At 55.6% G+C, this 25,166-nt stretch overlaps 2 protein-coding genes across 4 annotated transcripts in view; one reads left to right on the forward strand and one right to left on the reverse strand.

The window, feature by feature from the left end:
• Positions 1-227: 227 nt before the first annotated feature.
• On the forward strand, positions 228-14,763 carry TNFAIP8L1 (TNF alpha induced protein 8 like 1). 3 transcript variants are annotated; one of them, XM_054466395.2, is made up of 2 exons: positions 228-391; positions 13,035-14,763. In XM_054466395.2, exon 2 carries the CDS (start codon positions 13,038-13,040, stop codon positions 13,596-13,598), a length of 561 nt encoding a protein of 186 aa, XP_054322370.1. In that variant the 5' UTR covers positions 228-391; positions 13,035-13,037; the 3' UTR covers positions 13,599-14,763. The 3 variants fall into 3 exon arrangements, with proteins under 3 accessions (XP_054322370.1, XP_054322371.1, XP_054322372.1); XM_054466396.2 differs by lacking the exon at positions 228-391 and adding an exon at positions 696-921; XM_054466397.2 differs by lacking the exon at positions 228-391 and adding an exon at positions 1,683-1,762.
• A 3,910-nt stretch (positions 14,764-18,673) lies between these two features.
• MYDGF (myeloid derived growth factor) overlaps positions 18,674-25,166 on the reverse strand; it is a 34,200-nt gene continuing 27,707 nt past the window's right edge. Inside the window, exons 4-6 of the mRNA XM_054466399.2 lie at positions 21,788-21,869; positions 21,038-21,110; positions 18,674-19,210 (exon numbers count right to left, since the gene is read on the reverse strand). Of these exons, the coding sequence (XP_054322374.1) occupies positions 19,131-19,210; positions 21,038-21,110; positions 21,788-21,869 (235 nt within the window). The 3' untranslated portion in view covers positions 18,674-19,130. The remainder of the gene's footprint in view (positions 19,211-21,037; positions 21,111-21,787; positions 21,870-25,166) is intronic.

Consider the following 25,166-nt stretch of genomic DNA (forward strand, 5'->3'; position numbering starts at 1 on the left):
GGCCCCTTCGCGATTCCGGAGGAATCCCCCAGAGCCGCCTGACCCCGCCCCAGGCTCCGCCCCTTCCCCCCACTTCCCCCTCCGGGCGCAGTGCCCTGCTCCCATTGGCCTTTTCGTACATTGCCCGCCCTGTCATTGGCTAATCCGGAGCGCTCGGCCCGCCCCCCCATGCCTGGCAACTCTCCGGTCCCTTCCTTGCGGGCGGGGCGAGTGGAGGGCGTGGCCTGCCGAGGGGCGAGGCGAGTGGAGGGCGGGGCCGCGCTGCCCGCCCCGCCCCGGCCCTGGCCCCGGCTCCGGCGCTGATCCCACCGCCGCGGCAACGGCCCCGGCCCACGGAGGCGGCTGGACGGACCCCCGACGGTTGGACGTACGGACTCTGCTCCGAGAGCAGGTGAGCTAGCAGTGCCGGGGCGCCCCCCATTTCAGCGCATCCCGGGGGACACCTGGCCGCCCTCTGTCTCTCCCGCCCCTTAATGCTTCTGCATCCCACCGCCTGTCCGTCTGCATTCCTGCCTCAGTTTCCCTCTGTCTCTCTGTCACTCTCGCTATATAGGTTAGGGGGAGACAGGTTGAGTCTCAATTGCCCCCCTTGGCGTGGGGCTGTGCTCTGGGACCAGCACCCCCATCCCCCATGTAGACTCTAGTGGACTCTGCCCCCTTTAACTGCAGGGCCGCAGGTGCTCAGGCCAGATTCCAGAACCCTGAGGGCATTCCAGGGGGTGGGCAGCTGGGCCAGCCGTGCGGAGGTGGGCATGACTGTAGCTTCTAGCTAAACCAGGCATCGGTCCAGGCATCGGTGGCGGGGAGCCAGGCCTAGGCCAGCCCGGGCCCACCCAGACTGGCCCCTAACGAGCTCCCAAGTGGCCTGTGGTGCCTTGGCCTCAGTTTTGCCAGCTGTGAACTGGGACCGTCGCTGCTAAGGTAATTGGCAGGTGATCTGAAGGACATCTGTCGCCTCCTGGCCTTTTCTGTGAAGTCGAACTACGCCCATTTCCCGGGATGGTAAACTAAAGCCTAGAAAGAGGCCAATGCTTCCAATGTTTGGCCAGGGAAGTGGGGACAGAGGCAGGACAGAATCTGTTTTCTCTGCATCCTCACACTTCCTAGCACCTTCTCTATGGTGGGGGGAAGGGCTGGTGGAGGAGCAGCCCCAGGTGTAAACAGGCCGCCAGAGTTTATTTCCTGAGCCAGTCCCAGCTCAGCTGGGGGCGATGAACGCCTTGGGAGGCCCCAGCGGGGCCAGCCCAGTGGTGGCGGAGCTTGGACCAATCTAGGTTTGAGCTCTGCCATCCGCATGATATCTTGAACCAGTTTTTCAATTCTGCGGAGCCTCAGTTTCCTCATCTGTAAGACAGGAGTGGGTCATAACTCCCCGAGTTGAGGGCTGCTGGGGGATCAGATGCAGGAATATAGGCCCTGCTCATAACCTGCCTGACTCTCGCTGTGGCTCTGCCCCAGTCACACTGGCCTCCTCCTGTTCCTCCAACACCCCAGGCAAGGTCCTGTCTCAGGGCCTTTGCATGGGCTGTGCCCTCTGCCACTACGGCAGGTCCGAGGGCGCCAACTTTGAAACCTAACAAGCTCCCTGGTTGGGCCGGGCCCAGGACCTGCACAGGCAAGGGCTGGGAGGGGCAGAGGAGGGGCCGCTCAGGGACGCTGTACCTATGGAAACGGTGAACAAAGGGCTGTCTCCAGCCACACAAACACCTGGGTGAATCGGGCACTAGCCAGAGGCTGCAGCAGCCTGAGATACAGGTGGTGGGTGAGTGCCTGGACCCCTGAGGGGAATACGGGGCGGGGTGGCTTGAACCCCGCTCTGATGGTGGCGCGGCTCTGCAGACGGGTGCAGGTCTGAGGTCCCGAAGTATGGCCCCTCCCGCTGTGTGGCCTTGGACCGACGGTCAGGTGCCTCCAGAGCCTCAGTTTCCTCATCCCCGTTTCCCCAGGGGTCAGCCCAGGTGGGCGAGGGGTCTTTTGATTGCTTGACAATTCAGTATGGTGGGGTTCCGGAGCCCTCAGTGTCCCTGTCTGTCCAATGGGGCCACAAAAGGGTACCTTGAGGACAAAACTCCAGCCATTGACAGGGAAACACTCCTCCCAGAGAGACGTCAATGCTAAAAAATGACTCACACTTGCCCAGGTACAGCCTCAGGTGTTACAGCCGGGGAGCGGGGCAAGGAGGCAGAGTGAGAGGCAGGAACAGCCCAGTTCCACAGCGTGCCTGCCCCTTCCCAGCATCTCCCGACACCCCTCAGCAGATGACCTCCCTGGAATCACACCCGCTCGAGCTTTGACGCAGGGACCTCTGGCAGAGTTCTTGGGATCTTGTAAATCCCCAGCTTCTAGGCCTCAGTTTCCCCATCTGTCCAATGGGGCTGGTCATCTCCTTTTTCTTGTAGGGCTGAGATAACTGGGGGGAAGGAGGGTGCTTTGAGGGGTGGGGGAGATTCAGCAAGACATTGTTAAAAGCCCGAGGAGGGGATTACAGGACACAGTGCTTCTAGAAGCTTCCTAAGGCTTCGATCCTTCCCCTCTGGGGTGGGCTCTGGGAGAGAGGAGACTTGAACCCCAAATGTGCCATTGACTAGGATGAGGAAAGGATTGCACTAGGTTAAAGGCTGGGTTCAAATTCTGATTCTGCCACATCACTGCTTTATAAACAGGCAAGCTCCTGACCCTCTCTGACTCAGTTTCCCTATAACCAAAAACTTGCAGGTCCATCTAGAGAATTTCTCAGCCTGGGCAACATGGTGAAATCCTGTCTCTACTTAAAACAAAGAAAAAAAAATTAGCCAGGTGTGGTGGCGTGGGCCTGTAGTCCCAGCCACTCTGGAGGCTGAGGTGGGAGGATCACCTGAGCCCAGGGAGGTTGAGGCTGCAGTGAGCCGAGATCATGCCACTGCACTTCAGCCTGGGTGACAGGAGTGAGACCCTGTCTCAAAGAAAAAGAAGAGAATTGGCTGGGCGCCGTGGCTCACGCCTGTAATCCCAGCACTTTGGGAGGCCGAGGTGGCCAGATCACCTGAGGTCAGGAATTCGAGACCAGCCTGGCCAAGAGGGCAAAACCCTGTCTCTACTAAAAATACAAAAATGAGCCGGGCGTGGTGGTGGGTGCCTGTAATCCAGGTACTCAGGAGGCTGAGGCAGGAGAAACACTTAAACCCAGGCAGCAGAGGTTGCAGTGAGCTGAGATCGCACCACTGCACTCCAGCCTGGGTTAACAGTGTGAGACTCCATCTCAAAAAAAAAAAATTAAAAAATATACACATAAAATAAATAAAATAGATGGGGGATCTGGGAGGGCCTCCTGAGGAGGGGCCATGTAAACCCAGACCTGGATGAGAAGAAAGCAGCAGCCATGTGGAGACCTGGGAGAAGAGCAGCTCAGGCAGAGGGCACAGGTTGTGTAAAGGCCCTGGGGCAGGATAGAGCCTGGCATGGTGGAGGAGAGCAAGGAGGCCCACGGGGCTGGAGCAGTGAGGAGGAGCAGAGAGGGAGGAGGGGAGGGCAAAGAGGGGATGGGGCAGGGTGTGCAGGATCTTACGGGCTGCCAGAACACTTGGCTTTGACCCCAAGAGAGGTGGGAGCCATGGAGGGTGGTGGCAGGGGAAGGATGGAACCTGACTCAGGTACTCACAGGCACCCGTTGGCTGCTACAGGGAGGATAGACGGGGGGCATGGGGATAGATGGTGCCGAGGGAAGAGGATGGAGGCTGTGGGGGAGATAAGAAGCGGCTTGCATTAGGCCAGGCACGGTGGCTCATGTGATCCCAGCACTTTAGGAGGCTGAGGCAGGTGGATCACCTGAGGTCAGGAGTTGGAGACCAGCCTGACCAACATGGTGAAACCCCGTCTCTACTAAAAATACAAAAATTACCCAGGCATGGTGGCGCGTGCCTGTAATCCCAGCTACTCAGGAGGCTGAGGCAGGAGAATCACCTGAACCCAGGAGGCAGAGGTTGCAGTGAGCTGAGATCGCGCCACTGCACTCCAGCCTGGGCAACAGAGCGAGACTCTGTCTCAAAAAAAAAAAAAAAAAAAAAAAAGAAGTAGGTTGCGTTGGGACACATTTAGGGGCTGGATGCACCTCCTGCCAGGTGATCCTAGGCTTCTCTGCACTGTAAGAACCTATTGCTTGGGCTGAGGCAAGCCTGTCCCCTCCTCTGCAGAGTCATGGGCTGTGGGTACCTGATAATTCATGTTTGGCCCTCAAACCCTTTCTCCAGTGGAAATCTGGCCACCGTGGAAAGTGTCCAGGCTCCCCGCCACAACCCAGCAGGCAGCTGGCCCCTGCCCATCCATGGGGTGGTCCTGAGGGTTCTGGGGAACCCAGTTTGAGAACAACTGATGTCACCCCCAACTTGGGCCAACAGATTCTCCTCTCTCTTTTGCCATAACTAAAATGGACACTGGCCAAGTGTGGCGGCTCACGCCTGTAATCCTAGCATTTTGGGAGGCCGAGGCAGGAGGATCGCTTGAGCCCAGGAGGAGACCAGCCTGGCCAACATGGCAAAACCCCATCTCTATTAAAAATACAAAACTTAGCCAGGCATGGTGGCAGGTGCCTGTAATCCCAGCTATTTGGGAGGCTGAGGCAGGAGAATTGCTTGAACCCGAGAGGTGGAGGCTGCAGTGGGCTGAGATCGCACAACAGAGCGAGACTCTGTCTCAAAAAATAAATAAAAAATAAAATTGGCCGTTCACGGTGGCTCATGCCTGTAATCCCAGCACTTTGGGTGGCCGAGGCGGGCGGATCACCTGAGGTCAGGAATTCGAGACCAGCCTGACCAACATGGAGAAACCCCGTCTCTACTAAAAATACAAAATTAACCGGGCGTGGTGGCGCATGCCTGTAATCCCAGCTACTTGGGAGACTGAGGCAGGAGAATCACTTGAACCCAGGAGGCAGAGGTTGCAGTGAGCTGAGATCACGCCATTGCACTCCAGCCTGGGCAACAAGAGTGAAACTCCGTCTCAAAAAAATAAAATAAAATGGACACTGGCCAAGTGTAGCAGCTCACGCCTGCAATCCCAGCACTTTGGGAGGTCAAGGCGGGAGGATCACTTGAGCCCAGGAGTTCGAGACTAGCCTGGGCAACATAGCAAGACGCCACGTCTACAAAAAAAAAAAAAATTAACCAGCTGTAGTCCCAGCTACTCAGGAGGCTGAGGTGGGAGGATCACTTGAGCCCAGGAGGTCGAGGCTATAGTGAGCTATGATGGTACCACTGCACTCCAGCCTGGGCAACAGAGTAAGACCTTATCTTAAAAAAAAAAAGTGAATAAATAAAAATAAAATGGACACCGGCTTGCAAGTCTTGAGTCATGGATTTTTTTTTTTTTTTTTTTTTTTGAGATAGAGTCTCACTCTGTTTCTCAGGCTGGAGTGAAGTGGAGCTCACTGCAACCTCCGCCCCCCAGGTTCATGCGAGTCTCGTGACGCAGCCTCCCGAGTAGCTGGGATTACAGGCGTGTGCCACACATTTTGCTAATTTTTGTATTTTTAGTAGAGATGGGGTTTCACCATGTTGGCCAGGCTGGTCTTGGACTCCTGACGAGGTGATCTGCCCGCCTCGGCCTCCCAAAGTGCTGGGATGACAGGCGTCAGCCACCGCGCCCAGAGTGTGAGTCATGGGTCTTAAAGGGCCTGGTGCAGTGGGACCCTGGGAGTTGGTGGGATGAGGCCTGGGATCACTGGCCTCAGTGGGAAGAGGCCTGAGGCCTCCCTGGGCCCCCGGAGTACAGCCCGGGCTGAGACAAGACAGATGGAGTGGCTGGTGTGGCCCTGTGGAGCAGATCCATCAATTATTGACACTGTCTGTAAGGGGCATGAAGAATTCATGGGACAGGGGTGGGAATGGCAGGGACTTGTGACATAATTGCAGCCAGCTCACCAGAGCCACCTCCTGTGTTTTCAGGAATTTTGCCATCTGGTAGTTAAACGCAGCCATTATTTAACGTGGGAGAATATAAACTTATAGTTAAGGCTGGGTGTGGTGGCTCCCACCTGTAATCCCAGCAATTTGGGAGGCCGAGGCGAGTAGATCACTTGAGGCCAGGAGTTCGAGACCAGCCTGGCCGACATGGCCAAACCCCATCTCTACTAAAAATACACAAATTTGTATTTTTGTACAAATACAAATACACCAGCCGGGTGTGGTGGCATGCACCTGTAGTCCTAGCTACTTGGGAGGCTGAGGCTGAGGCAGGAGAATCGCTTGAACCTGGGAGGCAGAGGTTGCAGTGAGCTGAGATTTGGCCACTGCACTCCAGTCTGGGAGACAGAGCAAGACTCCATCTCAAAATACGTACAAACAAACAAACAAACATACATACATACATAAACTTATAGTTAAATAAAGTACATTTAAGCCAGGGGTGGTAGCTCACGCCTGTAGTCCCGGCACTTTGGGAGGCTAAGGCAGGAGGATCTGTCGCAAAAAAAAAAAAAAAAAAAAAATATAGGGAGCAGGGGAAGAGTCAAGGGAACCAGGGAGTTGGTGCCTGGTCACCCATTTTACAGATGGGAAAGCTGTCCCCGTGCATGGGGCTTGCCAAGGGTCACAGCAGGGAGACCTCAGAGCTGTGGATGGACCTGGACAGAGGCTGTGGACAGGGCTGAGGCCTCCTGGCTGTTCCTGTAACAAGCGTGACACAGCCCTGCCCCAGGGCCTTTGCACAGGCTGTGCCCTTTGCCTGGAGCATCTTCCCGCAGACCCTATCATTGCAGGCCCAGTTCAACCGGCCCAGTCCCTCCCTAGAGAGGCCCTCCTGGTTACCCTGAACTTCATCCCTCACCCCCATGGCCCATATCTCTCTTCCTGAAATTAACTTGTTTGTTTCTATTTATTGGTTACTGGCACCTCCTCCTTCCAGCAGGGGAACAGTTTTTGCACCCAGGCTGGAGTGTAGTGGCGCAATCTCGACTCCCTGCAACCTCTGCCTCCCGGGTTCAAGCGATTCTCCTGCCTCAGTCTCCCGAGTAGCTGGAATTACAGGTGCTCGCCACCACTCCCGGCCGACTTTTTTTTTTTTTTTTTTTTTCAGTTGAGTCCAGGTCTCACTATGTTGGCCAGGCTGGTCTTGAACCCCTGGCCTCAAGTGATCCTCCTGCCTCTGCCTCCTAAACTGCTGGGATTACAAGCATGAGCCACCGCACATGGCCAATCATTGTTTTAAAGTGTACAATTTATAACCAGAAAGTTATGTGACCATAAATTTCTGGAATCTCTAATTCCAGAACATTACATTACCATTCACCCCAAAAAAACCTGGTTCCCAATTTAGCAATCGCTTTCCATTTTCCCCTCTTCCAGTTTCCAGCACCCGCGAATCCGCTTTCTGTCCCTGTGGACAGGCCTCTCCTGAACTTTTTTTTTTTTTTTTTTTGAGATGGAGTCTCGCTCTGTCACCCAGTCTGGAGTGCAGTGACGCGATCTCGGCTCACTGCAAGCTCCGCCTCCCGGGTTCACGCCATTCTCCTGCCTCAGCTTCCCGAGTAGCCGGGACTACAGGTGCCCGGCACCGCGCCCGGCTAATTTTTTGTGTTTTTAGTAGAGACGGGGTTTCACCGTGTTAGCCAGGATGGTCTTGATCTCCTGACCTCGTGATCCGCCCGCCTCGGCCTCCCAAAGTGCTGGGATTACAGGCATGAGCCACCGCGCCTGGCCCTTCCTGAACATTTCATAGAAGTGGGATCACACACTGTGTGGCCTTGTGTGTCTGGCTTCTGTCACTGGGAATGATGTCCTCAAGGTGCATCCACGCTGGAGCTTGTGTGTGAGCCTCGCTCCTTTTATGGCTAGAGAACATTCCATTGCTTGGACCGATCTCATTGTGTTTATTCATTCACCCATTAATGGACATATGGACATTTGAGTTGCTTCCACTTGCAGGCTACCCCGGGTCATGCTACTGTAAACCATCACGTGCAAAACAAGTGTTTGCGTGCTGTATGCTTGCGTTTCTCTTGGGTAGATCCCCCAAAGTGGAATTGCTGGGTCCTATGGTAACTGTGTGTTTAGATGTCTGAGGAGCCGTTGGACTGGGTTTTTTGTTTTGTTTTGTTTTTTGTTTTTTGTGACGGAGTCTCGCTCTATCACCCAGGCTGGAGACCTCGGTTCACTGTCACTGCAACCTCCACCTCCCGGGTTCAAATGATCCTCCTGCCTCAGCCTCCAGAGTAGCTGGGATTACAGGTGCCTACCACCATGCCCGGCTAATTTTTTTTGTATTTTTAGTAGAGATAAGGTTTCACCATGTTGGCCAGGCTGATCTCAACTCTTACCTCAGGTGATCTGCCCACCTCAGCTTCCCAAAGTGCTGGGATTACAGGTGTGAGCCAGTGCATCTGGCTTTTTTTTTTTTTTTTTTTTTCCTTTTGAGACAGGGTCTTGCTCTGTTGCTCAGGCTGGAGTGCAGTGGTGTGATCATAGCTCACTGCAGCCTTGACCTCCTGGGCTCAAGCGATTCTCCCCATCTCAGCCTCTCGAGTACCTGGGACCACAGACTTGTGCCACCATGCCTGGCTAATTTAAAAAAATTTTTTTTTGTAGAGATGAGATCTCGCTATGTTGCCCAGGCTGGTCTTGAACTCCCCAGTTCAAGCAATCCTCCTGCCTTGGCCTCTTAAAAGTGTTGGGATTACAGGTGTGAGCCACCTCGCCTGGCCCAGATGATTTTGTAATGAGGAGGCAGCTTGGGGTCTAGAAGGCCAGGGCCTTAGCAAGGCAGGGATGGGATCTGTTTTGATGCCTGCTGTATACCTGGTGCCTCTGTGGTCTCTTCTGCAAAGCAGGCAACCTGGCCAGTACCAGGGGGAATGACGAATAGGCACACGTCACTGGCTCCGGACACTGGGGTTTGGTTATAAGCTTCTGCCCCAGGACAGCTGGTGCTCCATAAATGCTCACTTAGCCACTGAATGGGTGTTAACACCTGAATCCCAGAAGCTGTAGCGGGCTGTGTGTGCTTGTGACGATGGCGGGGTGCCCTGGCATTTGGAGGGCGATGCCCCTAGGCCGCAGGACTCCCTAGGAAGGGCCCTGCCGTGTAAGGGCTGATGTGGCCGCTACACCGTCTCCCGCAGGAAGGAAGAGCCAGGTTTATTTTGTTCCTCGGCCTGTTCCCCTGGGAGAGAGTCATCCTCCTGTCTGGCTGCCTGGATGGGAGCGTTTCTGGCAGAACAATGGCTCAGGGAGGAGGAAAGGGAAGGCCATGCAGCTGGGCCACCCCAGGTGTCAGCAGGTCCCGGGGCTGCCCCGGCCGTCTTAGGAGTGTGGGGGCCAGGAAGGGAGGCCACAGCTGCTTGCCCCCCCGTCCCTCTTCCTGTTGGCCTTGCAGGGGGCGGGGGTTGCTCTTGGGAGCCCAGGCCCTTCCTGAAGCTGTAAACAGGCTTGACTCCCCTCCAGAGTCAACTTCTTCAGCCTCAGGACTCGCAGATGGGAAAGTCAAGGCCCAGAGAGGAGCACAGCCCTGCCTGGGGTCACAGAGCTCCTGAGATGGGCAGAAAGACGTGGGCTCCAGGGCCGATGGGGTCCAGGGGCCTCATCCCCAGATGCAGAGAAAGGCCTTTTCCTCTTCGAGTCCCCTCGGTTTATTCATCTATGAACTGGGGAGGCTGGACCCAGAGGCTCAGGAGTTCCCTCTTAGAATCCGCAAACATCCTTTTTTTTTTGAGCTAGAGTTTCGCTCTTGTTGCCCAGGCTGGAGTCCAATGGTGTGATCTCAGCTGACTGCAACATACGCCTCCTGGGTTTGAGTGATTCTCCTGTCTCAGCCCTCCAAGTAGCTGGGACTACAGGCGCCGACCACCATGCCCAGCTAATTTTTGTATTTTTAGTAGAGATGGGGGTTTCACCATGTTGCCCAGCCTGGTCTCGAACTCCTGACCTCAAGTGATCCACCCGCCTCGGCCTCTCAAAGTGCTGGGATTACAGGTGTGAGCCACCACACCCAGCCTGTGTGTCTTTTTTTGTTTTGTTTTTGAGACGGAGTCTCGCTTTGTCACCCAGACTGGAGTGCAGTGGCGTGATCTTGGCGGCTCACTGCAAGTTCCGCCTCCCGGGTTCAAAGTAATTCTCCTGCCTCAGCCTTCTGAGTAGCTGGGATTACAGGCACATGCCACCACGCCTGGCTAATGTTTTGTATTTTTAGTAGAGACGGGGTTTCATGGTGTAAGCTAGGATGTTCTCAGTCTCCTGACCTCGTGATCCTCCCGCCTCGGCTTCCGAAAGTGCTGGGATTACAGGTGTGAGCCACCGCGCCCGGCCAGCTTTTTTTTTTGCACAGGGAATCTCACTGAGATAGAACTGGGTCTGCAAGTTCCCAGAGCTGAGGTGGGCACGGAAGGGTGCAGTTCCAGGCAGTGGTTGCAGCCTCTCGTCCAGAGGAAGCTCACAGCTTAGGGGGCATTGCAGTTTGGTCACAAGCTTCTGCCCCAGGGCAAAGTTAGTTCCAATCTTCCCCATATTTCAGATGGGGAAACTGAGGCACGTTGTTGTTAAGTTGCTTGCTGCAGAGGCCAGAGCTGGGAGCAGGCCCTAAATATCAGGGTTGCCTTCTAAGACTCACGGCCAGTTGAGGGCGTTAGGTGGGGAAGGCAGAGGGAGTTGGGGTTCAAGGGTGTTGAGAGCCAGTGGTTACTGTATTGCTGTGTGGCCTTGGGGAAGTGGCTTAGCCTCTCTGAGCCTTTGTGGTCTCTTCTGCAAAACAGGCAACCTGCTTAGTACACGGTGGCGATGACAAAGTGGGCACACATCGCTGACTCAGGGTCTGCCACGTGGCACTGAGTCAACAGCACCCCTCTTCTGGCCTAGGCCTGCGCAGAGCCAGGGTCTGGTGACCGAAGTCGGAGGGCAGGGGCGGCACATCCAGTAATTCCTGTGCCTGCCCTGACCTCAGAGGGCGGCCGAGGGTTTGGAACTTCTCCCGGAGTCTGAACTCACACAAAGACCGGCTTTGTGGGGGCTCCTGGGGTAGGTGGGTGCCCACATGGCATTCCAAGGCTGGCAGCCTGGCGCTGGGGTGGGAGTGGAGGCTGAGCAGGGCCTGGGGCAGTGAGAGAGACCGGGGGTGGGTCTCAGGCCCTCCCTCCTCCCCCAGTTCTTCCACACTCCCCTCTTCATTCAGCAGATGTTTCTGGAGTCTGCAGGGACGCCGTGGATAAGGAATTGGGCCCATGATCTCCCCTGCAGCCTGGGGTGAGGCAGACCAGTTGGGGTGCAGAGCCGGGGAGCAGAGGAGCAATGCGGATGCCTGGGGCACCTGCGGCTCAGAGGAGGCAGAGACTTGGGGGCCAAAGTGATGGGGATATATAGGAGTTTACCAGGGAAGAGGCAGGGGCTTGGGGGCCAGGCTTTGCGGGGTGTATAGGAGTTCACCAGGGAGGAGATGGGGCCTTAGGGTATTGAGGTCCACAGGGAAGACTCAGGGCTCCAAGTGAGGTGTGGGGCTTGGTCCTGGGAGCTTTGAGGAGCTGTCAGCTGGTTCTCAGCAGGTAAGGGCTATGCCCTACTCTGAGATTTACGAAGAATTCCGGAGCTGCAGGAAGGAGGTGGGTGGAGGGGCAGCTCCAGGGCCAGGGAAACTGGGCAGGCTACAGGGCAGGGTGGATAGAGAAAAGGAGCACAGGGACAGGGGGATGGTTCTGCAGTCAGAGGCCTGGCCCTTGTGCCTCGAGAGCTGGCCAGGCTCTCACCTTGGACACCTCCCCTGTCCCAGCCTGGACGGGGGCTGTCCGAGTCAATGTTTCCCTGTTGGAGGAATCATCGGAGCCGTGCCTTCCCAGAAACCCCACAAATGGCCCCCTGTGAACCCATCACCCCCTGGCTCACTCGGGGCTGAAGGCCTTGGACATGCCTGTTATAAACCCTGTTGGGGGCCGGGTGTGGTGGCTCACATCTGTAATCCCAGCACTTTGGGAGGCCGAGGCGGGCGGATCACAAGGTCAGGAGATTGAGACCATCCTGGCTAACACGGTGAAACCCCGTCTCTACTAAAAATACAAAAAAAATTAGCTGGGCGTGGTGGCGGGCGCCTGTAGTCCCAGCTCCTCCGGAGGCTGAGGCAGGAGAATGGCGTGAACCCAGGAGGCGGAGCTTGCAGTGAGCTGAGATCGCGCCACCGCACTACAGCCTGGGCGACAGAGGAAGATTCCATCTCAAAAAAAATAATTAAATAATAAATAAATAAATAAATAAATAAATAATAAATAAACCAACCCTGCGGGGGCAGTGGGACTGGAGGCACTGCCATAGTAACGGGGCTCCTCCACCCTGAACAGCCCGGGGTCTGGGGCTCACTTGGAACCCCACCTCATGGAGCTGTGGGGTGAGGGTGTGGAGTGTTGAGCTGGACCTAGAGGGATGGAACGGAACCCCCTCTAATAATCACCTTGAGCCCCTTCTCAGCTCATAGTAAGGATATGATGGGTTTGAGGGCTGGTGTCAGGCCCTACAGATAGTGGGCTTTGGAAAGGCCTTCTCTGTTTATAATAATAATAATAATAAATAAAAAATAAAAATTTTGATTTTTTTGTAGAGATAGGGTCTTGCTATGTTGCCCAGGCTGGTCTCAAACTCCTGGCCTCAAGCAATTCTCCCACCTTAACCTCCCAGAGCACTGGGACCACAGGCATGAACCACAGGCTTGAATTACAGGCTGCAGTGCGGTGGCATGGTCTTAGCTCACTGCAACCTCCGCCTCCCGGCTTCAAGGGATTCTCCTGCCTCAGCCTCCCAACTAGCTGGGATTATGGGCGCCCACCACCAAGCCTGGCTAATTTTTGTATTTTTAGTAGAGACGGGGTTTCACCATGCTGGCCAGGCTGGTCTCGAACTCCTGACCTCGACCTCAGGCGATCCGCCCGCCTTGGCCTCCCAAATTGCTGGGATTACAGGCGTGAGCCACCGTGCCCGGCGACACTTTTTAAAGAAACAAATTCCGTTAGGCCCTCTGGGGTCTGTGGTGGTGTCACCTCTTCTGTGTGAGTGCCCCAACGTGCAAAACTGAGGAGTGGTCTGTGTTCCCCGCAGGCCATGGACACCTTCAGCACCAAGAGCCTGGCTCTGCAGGCGCAGAAGAAGCTCCTGAGTAAGATGGCGTCCAAGGCAGTGGTGGCCGTGCTGGTGGATGACACCAGCAGCGAGGTGCTGGACGAGCTGTACCGCGCCACCAGGGAGTTCACGCGCAGCCGCAAGGAGGCCCAGAAGATGCTCAAGAACCTGGTCAAGGTGGCCCTGAAGCTGGGACTGCTGCTGCGTGGGGACCAGCTGGGCGGTGAGGAGCTGGCGCTGCTGCGGCGCTTCCGCCACCGGGCGCGCTGCCTGGCCATGACGGCCGTCAGCTTCCACCAGGTGGACTTCACCTTCGACCGGCGCGTGCTGGCCGCCGGGCTGCTCGAGTGCCGCGACCTGCTGCACCAGGCCGTGGGCCCCCACCTGACCGCCAAGTCCCACGGCCGCATCAACCACGTGTTCGGCCACCTAGCCGACTGCGACTTCCTGGCTGCGCTCTACGGCCCCGCCGAGCCCTACCGCTCCCACCTGCGCAGGATCTGCGAGGGCCTGGGCCGGATGCTGGACGAGGGCAGCCTCTGAGCCCCGGGGACGCCCGACCGCGCCCCTCGCGCCTTTTGGGGCTCTCCTGCTGGGCGCGGGTGGGGTTTGTGGGTTTTTTTCCACCTCTTTTCTCTCAATCAGACTCGGCCAAACTCCCCTAGACAGGTGGGTGACCTGTCCCCTTTTGAGAGGATGCTGAGGCATCTGTAGCAGCTGTTTCAAACACCGATGTCACCTCTCCTCCTGGCCCCCGCCCAATGGGGAGAGGAATTCGGGGCCCTACTCTGGGGATCACCTTCCACCCGTTTGTACTTTCCGGGCCACACCGACCCCTGGGTCGCTTGATGTAAAAGCCAAAAGCTGCTGCTTCCCACTTGGATCATGTCACCTGGGATTTTCATCTCCTCGCACAAGGACTAGGGGTTCACATGGTGAACTGGGGGAAGGGAAGTGTTAGGGGGCAAGTCGCGGCACCCCCCATCCATAAACTCACGTCCTAACCCCCAGGACCTCAGAAGATGATCTGATTTGGAAATAGGATCATTACAGATGGAATTAGTTCAGATGATCTCATCTTGGAGTAGGGTGGGCCCCAATTCAAGGACTGGGCTCCTTAAAAAAAGGGGGCCTGGGGCAGGGTGCAGTGGCTCACGCCTGTAATCCCAGCACTTTGAGAGGCTGAGGTAGGCGGATCACGAGGTCAGGAGATTGAGATCATCCTGGCTAACATGGTGAAACCCCATCTCTACTGAAAATACAAAAAATTAGCTGGGCATGGTGGCACATGCCTGTAGTCCCAGCTACTCGGAGGCTGAGGCAGGATAATCACTTAAACCAGGAGGAGGAGGTTGCAGTGAGCCGAGATCGTGCCACTGCACTCCAGCCTGGGTGACAGAGCAAGACTCTGTCTCAAAAAAAGGAGAGGGGGATTGGGGCCAGGTGCAGTGGCTCACTCCTATAATTCCAACACTTTGGGAGGCTGAGGCAGGAGGATTGCTTGAGCTCAGGAGTTCAAGACCAGCCTGGGCAACATGGTGAGACCCTCGTCTCTACAAAAAAAAATTATCGTGGTGGGCCGGGCGTGGTGGCTCACACCTGTAATCCCAGCACTTTGGGAGGCTGAGGTGGGCAGATCACAAGGTCAAGAGATCCAGACCATCCTGGCCAACATGGTGAAACCCCATCTCTACTAAAAATACAAAAATTAGCCGGGCATGGTGTTGCACGCCTGTAGTCCCAGCTACTTGGGAGGCTGAGGCAGGAGAATCACTTGAACCTGGGAGGCGCAGGCTGCAGGGAGGCAGAGGTTGCAGTGAGCCGAGATCGCACCACTGCACTTCAGCCTGATGACAGAGCGAGACTCGTCTCAAAAAAAAAAAAAAAAAAAAAATTACTGTGGTGGTGCACACGTATAATCCCAGCTACTTGAGCGATGACGAGGGAAGATCACTTGAGCCCAGGAGTTAGAGGCTGCAGTGACCGATGATCATGCCACTGCACTCCAGCTTGGGTGAGAGTGGGGCTCTGTCTTAGAAAAAAAAAAAAAAAGTATTTGGACACAGACATGCATGCAAGGAGGGCCAAGGATGCCGGCCACCACCAGGAGCTGGGAGAGGCCCGGGGCAGATCCCCCTCAGCCTTGGAGGGACCTAGACCTGGCCACACCTCCATCTCAGACTTGCGGCCGAGAACTGAATGAGAATAAATGTGCGTGAAGCCCCTCAGTCCACAGGATGTGGTCCTGGAAGCCCCCACTCAAGAAGGCTCCAGTGAATGCTGGCACTTTCAGCCAGGATGCCTCCATGAAGCTGGAGACCCCTGCCCTGGGTCGGGAGGGGAAACTGCTCCAATCCAGGGACTGCCACGTGGGAGGGGACGGAGCGTGCCCCCCTCCCAGGGGTGAGGGGGGACCCACCTGAGATGTGTGCACATTTTATTTATTTATTGTTTTGAGACAAAGTCTCGCTGTGTCACCCAGGCTGGAATGCAGCGGTGAAATCTCGGCTCATTGCAGCCTCTTCCTTCCAGGCTCAAGTGATCCTCCCACCTCAGCCCCGGATAGCTGGGACTACAGGCGTGCACCAGCACACCCGGCTAATCTTTGTATTTTTTGTAGACAGAAGGTCTCACCATGTTGCCCAGGATGGTCTCGAACTCCTAGGCTCAAGCGACCTACCTACCTCGGCCTCACAAAGCGTGCACATTGTAATATCATGATTTCATGTTTGGAGAATCAGCAACCAACCAGCCAACCATGTTGCTTTTATAAGACAGACCCGAGAAAGCAAAGCTCGGCTGTCGTCTTGGCTCTGGTACCACCCGCAAGATGCGGGCGATTCTCAGCTCGGGTCGTGGAGGCGTGGTGTGGGGGAGTCTATTTGCCATCTTTGTTTGTCAGCAGGGGGCATGGGTTCTCAAAGGTTGCAAAATGGTGCTGCAGGTCAGGAAGGTTATTTTGGGTGCCTGTGGGGGAGGTGAAACGAGGTCCCATGACTGTTTTGCAGAACCTTGTCTGTGGAGGGTAGAGGTTGCGGCAAGGGCCTGTGGGCCTTACTTGGTGAGAAGGTAGGTCTAGCTGGCTCCATCCAGTATTTGAGACATCTGGAATTTGCCTGCATTTAAAACCAAGAGATCACACACACCCATCCAGATTTGGAGTTTCTTGAAAACTCGCCAGTCCGGCCGTCTGAGCCTGCACTGACGCCTGGTGAAGCTGTGCAGGGGCCGCCCCTCTCCCTTTCCCCTCTCCCTGGCCTGCTGCACTCACTGATAGGAAATTCTGACCCCAGACTCGGAGCAGCCTTCCCGTGGTTCGGTTTTTGCTTCCACGAAAAAGCCAAAGGCCTTGGCCAGAGAGCCAGCTGTTCCTACCTCTACCCGACGCTTCCAAGGCAACCTTCTCCACTTATCTTAGGCCGAGAGACAGATCTTCAAGAACGTACATGGATTCTGATTTTCTCACGAAGTCCCAGTGGAACCCTGTGCTGTTGAGACATCAATGTGCAAAACTCTCCATGTCCCTGTTGGGCTGTCCAGCCAGTCTGGACTCTTGTAAATTTGAGATTTAATTAAAGGAAACAAACCAAATAGAACTACGGAACAATTTAAATAAAAGCACACACCAGCCTGGGCGCAGTGGCTCATGTCAGTAAATCTAGTGCTTTGGGAGGCTGAGGCAGGAGGATCACTTGAGCCAAGGAGTTCCAGACCACCCTGGGCAACATAGCGAGACCCTATCTCTAAAATATATATATATATAAGGCCAAGTGCAGTGGCTCACGCCTGTCATCCCAGCACTTTGGGAGGCTGAGGCAGGCAGATCACCTGAGGTCAGGAGTTCAAGACCAGCCTGGCCAAGATGGTGAGACCCCATCTCTACTAAAAAGTACAAAAATTAGCTGGGCGTGGCAGGGGGTGCCTGTAATCCCAGCTACTTGGGAGGCTGAGGCAGGAGAATCATTTGAACTTGGGAGGCGGAGGTTGCAGTGAGCTGAGATAGTGCCACTGCGCTCCAGCCTGGGCAACAGAGTGAGACTTGGTCTCAGAAACAGAATAAAAAAATAACAAATTATAGCCAGTCAGGGTGGCATGCACATGTGGTCCCAGCTATCTGTAAGGATGGCTTGGACCCAGGAGGTTGAGGCTGCGGTGAGCTGAGATCGCACCACTGCACTCCAGCCTGGGTGATGGAGCAAGATCCTGTCTCAAAAAAAAAAAAAAAAAAAAAAAAAAGCACACATATGCACACGTAGGGTCAGAGGGGAAGCTCCTGTGTGTCCCAAGATGCCCTGATGTGTGCTGGTGCATCAGGCCACCCGGGCATCATCCTTGACAGTCAGGGATCTGGAAGCTGTGGGCGAATCCCAGCTGACCAGGAGAGAGTCCCCCCGCCTTGGCCAGGGTACTAGTGGTGGGCACTGTTTCCCACGGCCTTTTCTGCACAGAGGCCCTGGCAACCCTGTCGTGCTCATCTTCTGGGCCCTGTGGAGCCTCAGAGTCGAGAGCTGGAAAGGATCCTGGCCCTGGCAGGGGGGTCTTCAGACCTCAGAGCACTGTCATTCTTGGTCTAGGGGCCCTTCCCGCTGACGTGTGCGGCTGTCAGGCCTTTCCTCAAGTGGTGGCATCAAGTGTGTACTGGGAAGTCAAGGCTGGCTGGTTTTCTTTTTTTTGAGACAGGGTATCACTCTGTGGCCCAGGCTGGACTGCAGTGGCAAGATCTTGGCTCACTGCTGCCTTGGACTCCTGGGTTCAAGCGATTCTTCCTCCCTCAGGCTCCTGAGTAGCTGGGATTACAGGTGTGCACCACCACACCTGGCTAATTTTAAAATTATTAATTTTTTGGTAGAGATGGGGGTGTCTTGCTATGTTGCCTAAGCTGGTCTTGAACTCCTAGTGTCAAGCGATTCTCCTGCCTTAGCCTCTCGAAGTGCTGGGATTTATAGGTGTAAACCATCCTGTCTGGTCTGTTTTTTTTAGTCACTGTTGCAACCCAGCTTCAAAAAACTAAGGGAGGCTGGCCACAGTGGCTCATGCCTATAATCCCAGCACTTTGGGAGGCCGAGGGAGGTGGATCGCTTGAGCCCAGTTCGAAACCAGCCTGAGCAACATGGCAAAACCCTGTCTCTATCAAAAGAAGATGCAAAAATTAGCCGGGCATGGTGGCGCATGCCTATAGTCCTAGCTACTTGTAAGGCTGAGGTGGGAGGATCGCTTGAGCCCAGGAGGTGGAGGTTGCAGTGAGCCGTGATTACACCACTGCACTTTAGCCTGGGTGACAGGAGAAGACCCTGTCTCAAAAGAAAAACAAACTAAGGGAAACCAACGCCCCAGACTGTGGAGAGCAGGTCGGCCTTGGAACATCCTCCTGCGCTGGGGCCTGTGGCAGCCACAGGAACCCGAGTGTGAACTGACAGCATGTGAGGGGCCCGGGGACAGCGAGTGCCAAGGGGGGAAGGGGGCAAGTTCACATAAAGCCACCTTGGGATCTAGCGCTTTGATGCTTGCAGGGAAGTCCCACCCAGAGACACCGCCCACCCGCCCACGGTGGGGCAGTGTCAGCCACGTCTGAGCCCCTGATCTGCAACGGCCAGCCGGGAGGGCCCAGGCTGTGGGGCTGCTTTTTAACGTTCTTATTTATTTAAATATGAAAAAACATTTCATCTCTTCCCAGTTCATCTGAAAGGAGGTCCCCTGGGTAAACATAGGAAAGCAGTTTTGCAGGCTCATGAAGGACGCTCGACTGGAGGTCGGGGGGAGCATGGCTGCTTTCCCCAGCGTGGCCCCCATGTTCCCCACCCTCTTTGTGACCTGGATCTGCAATCCTGAGTCCAGAAGAGCTCAGCAAGAAGTGGGAACTGAGAAGCTGTTGGGAGCCAGGAGGGCCCTGGGCCCTCTGTTCTCTGCCCCAGGGCTTCAGCCACCCTGCAAGCCCCTCCAGACAAGGCAACGTCAGCCCAGGTAGAAAACTTGAGTCCCTCCTAGAAAACCAGTGATGTGCTGGCCCTTTCAGGGCCACAGGCCCCTTCTGCTTCACGGGAGATGAGAAGGCGCCGCCCGCAACAGGGCTGCTGGTCACAGCTCAGTACGCGATGCCTTGGCCACAATCACCAGCTTGGACAGCTCGGCCTTGAATGCCCCGGGCCTGTGAGCCACTGCAAGAAAGAAACACGTGGTTGGGCCCTCAATGTTGAAAATTCTCAGAAGTCCTGAGGATTTGGGGTGGGGCCCGTGGTGGGGGCTGAGCAGGGAAGGGGAGCAGTCTCCAAAGCAGACTCCCATGTGAAAAGGCCCCAGGCACTGAAAGTCTTATGGGTGACAGACAGGAAAACGGTGATGTGGAGGGTAAGGTCGGTGGGGCTAACATAGATGGCAGGCAGCCACAGAAAGACCTGAGGTGGGAAGAACCCTGGTCATTTGTGCCATGTTGTCAAGAAGAGACACAGAAAGGGGCCAGAAGAAGCCCAAGAAGGAGATGATCCCGGCCTGAACAGGATGCAGGGTGGGTCAGGCTGCAAGACCTCCTGCTCAGTGGGTGAACCTGTCTGAGGCCCTCATGACACTTCTCCAGCAGGGTCAGAACTCTGGCTTCCACTGCTTCACCCAAGTCTCCTGGCCCTACCTCCTGTGTCCACTCCCTTGCCTCCCACCCTTGCCCCAGCTCGGCGCCTCCGATTCCTCTTTCTGCTTAGCATTGGCACCATGCAGCTGAATGTGGCTTGAGGACACCGGTGCTGCTCAAGCAACCGAAGAAGGATCCTGATGTTTCCCAGTGACCCCTGCAGCCTCCCCTCGGCATGCCACGGGTCCCTACCTCAAAGCCCTGATGGTTTCTACTTTATTTATTTATTTTTTTAATGTTATTATTTTTTTTTTTGAGATGAGAGTCTTCCTCTGTTGCCCAGGCTGGAGTGCAGTGGTGCAGTCTTGACTCACTGCAACCTCCTGCTCCTAAGTTCAAGAGATTCTCCTGTCTCCGCCTCCTGAGTAGCTGGGATTACAAGCATGTGCCACCATACTTGGCTAATTTTGGTATTTTTAGTAGAGACGGGGTTTCACCATGTTGGCTAGGCTGGTCTGGAACTCCTGGCCTCCCAAAGTGCTGGGATTACAGGTGTGAGCCACCATGCCCAGCCCTTTTTATTGTTTTTGAGACAGAGTCTTACTCTGATGCCCAGGCTGGAGTGCAGTGGTGCGATCATAGCTCAATGCAGCCTCGACCTCCTGGGCTCAAATAATCCTCCCGCCTCAGCCTCCTGAGTAGCTGAGACTACAGGTGTGCACCACCATGCCCGGGTAATTTTTTTTCTTTTTGAGACGGAATCTTGCTGTTTTCCAGGCTGGAGTGCAGTGGCACGATCTCAGCTCACTGCAACCTCCACCTCCCAGGTTCCAGCAATTCTCCTGAGTAGCTGGGATTACAGGTGCGCACCACCACGCCTGGCTAATTTTTTGCATTTTTAGTAGAGATGGGGTTTCACTATGTTGGCCAGGCTGGTCTTGAACTCCTGACCTCAAGTGTTCCGCCCGCCTCGGCCTCCCAAAGTGCTGGGATTACAGGCGTGAGCCACCGCGCCCAGCCTAATTTTTAAAAAAATTTTGTAGAGACAGCGTCTCGCTATGTTGCTCAGGCTGGTCTTGACCTCCTGGGCTCCAATGATCCTCCCACCTTAGCCTGCTGGGATAACAGGCATGAGCCACCGCGCCCAGCTAAGATAAAGTTCTATCTTTATCTTAACACAGCAATACCCGTTCATGGACACACTGCAGCAGCTTTGTGCCACAATGGCACAGCTCAGACAGAACCCACAGTGCCACAAAGCTGAAGATATTGACGAGGTGGCCTTTATAGAATCAGTTTGTGGATGCCTGGTCTACAGTCTCCAGGACCCCTATGGCTGACTCCCCTCTCCAAACCACCCCGATTGCCCACCCTTGGATGGGGGTGGCGTCACCTCTACCCCATCCCCATCTTTCTGTACCTGCTGTTTTGGTCACTTCAAATTCCTCAGTTTTCAGGGGGACATCACTTTCCCTTTCAAATGCGGCTTTAGACTGAAAGAGAATGAGTGGAAACTTTACCAGGGCCATTTCAATGCTCATCATTAGGAAAACGATTCAGTTTGCTTTCCAGAGAAGCACAGACTAAAGCTTTGTACTTTTACTAGAGAGGGAGAGGAGACTTTTTTGTTTTTGAGCCAGGACCTCACTCTACTGTCCAGGCTGGAATGCAGCAGTGCAATCATAGCTCACTGCAGCTTCAAAGTCCTGGACTCAAGTGACCCTCCTGCTTCGGCCTCCTGAGTAGCTGGGACTACTGGTGCATGCCAACGCGCCTGGCTATTTTTTTTTTTTTACTTTTGGTAGATATAGGGTCTTGCTATGTTGCCTAGGCTGGTATCAAATTCCTGGCCTCAAGCAATCCTCCTGCCTCAGCCTCCCAAAGTGCTGGGATTACTGGCGTGAACTGCTGCGCCTGGCCCGGAGAAGTCTTTTCTGGCATATACAAAAGAAGCCAGCAGCAACAGGTTACCAAACCCCCGTGCCCCAGTGCCTCCTGGCCTGGGGGCGTCTGTGTGCCAGGTTCCTGCAAGTTACATACCCTACCTCTGCAGGATTCGCTGTCCCCTCTCCTCCCTGTCCCCATGGAGCCCTCTTCTGGCAGGACATCTCACAGCTGCCCCAGTGCACAGAAGCCCCACCCGGAGCCTGCCCTGCCCCAAGATACTCACGTAGGCCATGGCGTACTCGATCTCAGCGCCCTGTACCTCCGCCTTGAACTGTGTGAAGTACAGATAGGACTTCCCCTGGGGCCTGCAGAGGAAGGGGGGCGAAGGAGTCAGGCCAGGCCTGCTGGGTCTGGGACTGTGTGCCCTGGAAGTAGCCCCGCCAGGGACTCAAGCTGGGGTCAGCAGGTCTCGTGCCTGCTTCTCAACATGGACGCCATTCCCGAGCACCTGCTGACTGGGAAGGACGGATGGGGCCCTCTCAACAGCAGACCCTCTTTCTTTTGTGCCAGAATGTTTTTTTTTTTTTTTGGGGGGAGGCAAGTCTCACTCTGTTACCCAGGCTGGATGGCAATGGCACAATCTCACTCACTGCAGCCTCTGCTTCCTGGGTTTAAGTGATTCTCCTGCCTCAGCCTCCCTTGTAGCTGGGATTACAGGCACCCACGACCACACCCGACTAATTTCAGTATTTTTAGTAAAAACAGGGTTTCATCATGTTGGCCAGCCTGGCCTGAACCCCGACCTCAAATGATTCGCTCGCCTCGGCCTCTCACAGGGCTGTGATTAGAGGCATGAGCCACTGTACCTGGCCCCTTTGTGCCAGAATGTTCTTGCAGCTCATTCACAGATATGCCTCTCTCCCCTGTGGGCTGGGAGCTGCTCTGGGACAGGACCCCATGTCCATTCACTGCACATGGCTTCTCGGGTGCCGACAGCAATCCAGGTACTGCGACGGGGACTGGGCCTGGGCAACGAGAGGCCAGTAAAGGCTTCCTAGAGGGCGTCGACTAGGAAGTGCAGGAGTTAACTAAGAAGTGGGGAGGATCATCTGCCCAGGTCTCTAGGAGGCTGCTAACGGGGGCTTCTAAGGAACTGGAGTGGCAGAAGGTGCCTGAAGGTGACAGCAGGGGATGATGGCATCTCTGGCGTGAAGAGTGTGATGGGGATGGAGGGGCAGCAGGGGGGCCATTTCCGTGGAAGCCCTGGCTGGGGTTCTATGTGCATGGGTGGGGCGGGGGTATCCAGGGAGCCCTAGATTCTTCTTTAAGCCCTAGCACTGCCAACAGGCCTGGTCAGGGAGGATCCAGTCACTGTCTGAGATGAGGAGGCCTGGAGTGGCAGGTCTCCAGGGCTGAGCATGCCCCTGGTGAGCTTTTGTGGGGGGTTGGACAGGAGGATTCAGGCTCAAGGTGAGCCCAGCTACCATCCGAACTGCTCCGGACCTGCACCTGCCCAGATGCCCTCTGGGGAGCTGGCACTCAGGGGTCCATGCAGGGCGGTGGCCTGCAGACAGATGATGGCGACCGTGGGCTTCCCCAAGACTACAGGGCGGCCTCTGCAGGGTCTCTCTGGGCTGATGGGGCCTATCTCCTCTCAATGACCCTGCTGATGCCTCCTGGGGCCTTGGCCTGCCCATGACGCAGCCAGTCCCATGGAGTGGGTGAGAATCTCCCCAGAAACAACCGGCTGAACACCTGCTGTTTGTAAAGTGCCCCGCAGGGCACGGCGGGACAACGCCCACACGAGGCAGCAAATCACACCCTGTCCTTCAATTAAACGTCACCACTCCCCGATCTCCGCCTCCCATTTGTCAACATGCTTTAACCTGACTGCAGTGGTGGAGCTATAGCTTGGACTTCTCCCTCCAAAGTGTCTATACAAAATAAATGCTCAAGAAATACCCACCGTTTGGGTTGAGACATTCTGGGCCAAGGATCAGGGAAGAAGGGACAAGATTCCTGAAGCCCCCTGACCCCCTCCCCATCGGGGGGCCTGATGGCTTCCTTCCCTTCATGATGTTGCCCAGATCGAGCTGGGATCTAGGCAGTGGGGTTACGAGAATGAGTGCGGCAAGTGGAGCCGGGATAAGCCCATAAACCGTGAGCCTGACAGAGGATGGCGGCAGGGGCAGAATCGGGCGGTGTCTGGGGAGACTTGGGGAGGGGCTGCAGACCCAGATGTGTGTGTGTTCGGGCAGGTGGAAGAGAGTGCACAGCTTTTGTCTGATTCCCAGATGTCTGCACCCCAAGAAGGCTATGAGCCATCAGGCTGGTCCTTCAGAGAACATGCTGGTAAAGACCTGCCTGAGGGGAAACAGCTGGGGCCCCTTCTGGCGGGACACACTCCTTGGGAGATAGCATCATCCAAACCTCCACAGCCACTACCCCAGAGACTCCCACACCTGTCACCTGCCTAGCTCGTCCCCAGCCCAGACCTGCACCAGCTCTGCCAAGTCCACCAGGACTCTGCCCAGCACCTTCCTCCTCCTCCTACCCAGCTAGCTGATTCCACAGCCTCCAATCTGTGCCCTCCCCTCCCACGCCATCCTCATTCTACAGCCTCCAATCTACTCTCCCCCACCCACCCCCAATCCTCATTCTACAGCCTCCAATCTACTCTCCCCCCCCACCCCCAATCCTCATTCTACAGCCTCCAATCTACTCTCCCCCCCACCCCCAATCCTCATTCTACAGCCTCCAATCTACTCTCCCCCACCCACCCCCAATCCTCATTCTACAGCCTCCAATCTACTCTCCCCCCCACCCCCAATCCTCATTCTACAGCCTCCAATCTACTCTCCCCCCCCACCCCCAATCCTCATTCTACAGCCTCCAATCTACTCTCCCCCCCCACCCCCAATCCTCATTCTACAGCCTCCAATCTACATTCCCCACCCACGCCCAATCCTCATTCTACAGTCTCCAATCTACTCTCCCCCTCCCACGCCATCCTCATTCTACAGCCTCCAATCTACTCTCCCCCCCCACCCCCAATCCTCATTCTACAGCCTCCAATCTACTCTCCCCCTCCCACGCCCAATCCTCATTCTACAGCCTCCAATCTACTCTCCCCCTCCCACCCCCAATCCTCATTCTACAGCCTCCAATCTACTCTCCCCCCCCAACCCCTAATCCTCATTCTACAGCCTCCAATCTACTCTCCCCCTCCCACCCCCAATCCTCATTCTACAGCCTCCAATCTACTCTCCCCCCCCACCACCAATCCTCATTCTACAGCCTCCAGTCTACTCTCCCCCTCCCACGCCATCCTCATTCTACAGCCTCCAATCTACTCTCCCCACCCACCCCCAATCTACTCTCCCCACCCACCCCCAATCCCCATTCTACAGCCTCCAATCTACTCTCCCCCCCACGCCCAGTCCTCATTCTACAGCCTCCAATCTACTCTCCCCACCCACCCCCAATCCTCATTCTACAGCCTCCAATCTACTCTCCCCCCCTACCCCCAATCCTCATTCTACAGCCTCCAATCTACTCTCCCCAGCCCACCCCCAATCCTCATTCTACAGCCTCCAATCTACCCTCCCCACCCACCCCGTCCTCATTCTACAGCCTCCAATCTACTCTCCCCCTCCCACCCC

This window comes from Pongo pygmaeus, chromosome 20 (genome assembly GCF_028885625.2).
Source record: "Pongo pygmaeus isolate AG05252 chromosome 20, NHGRI_mPonPyg2-v2.0_pri, whole genome shotgun sequence".
NCBI classification, from domain to species: Eukaryota; Metazoa; Chordata; class Mammalia; order Primates; family Hominidae; genus Pongo; species Pongo pygmaeus.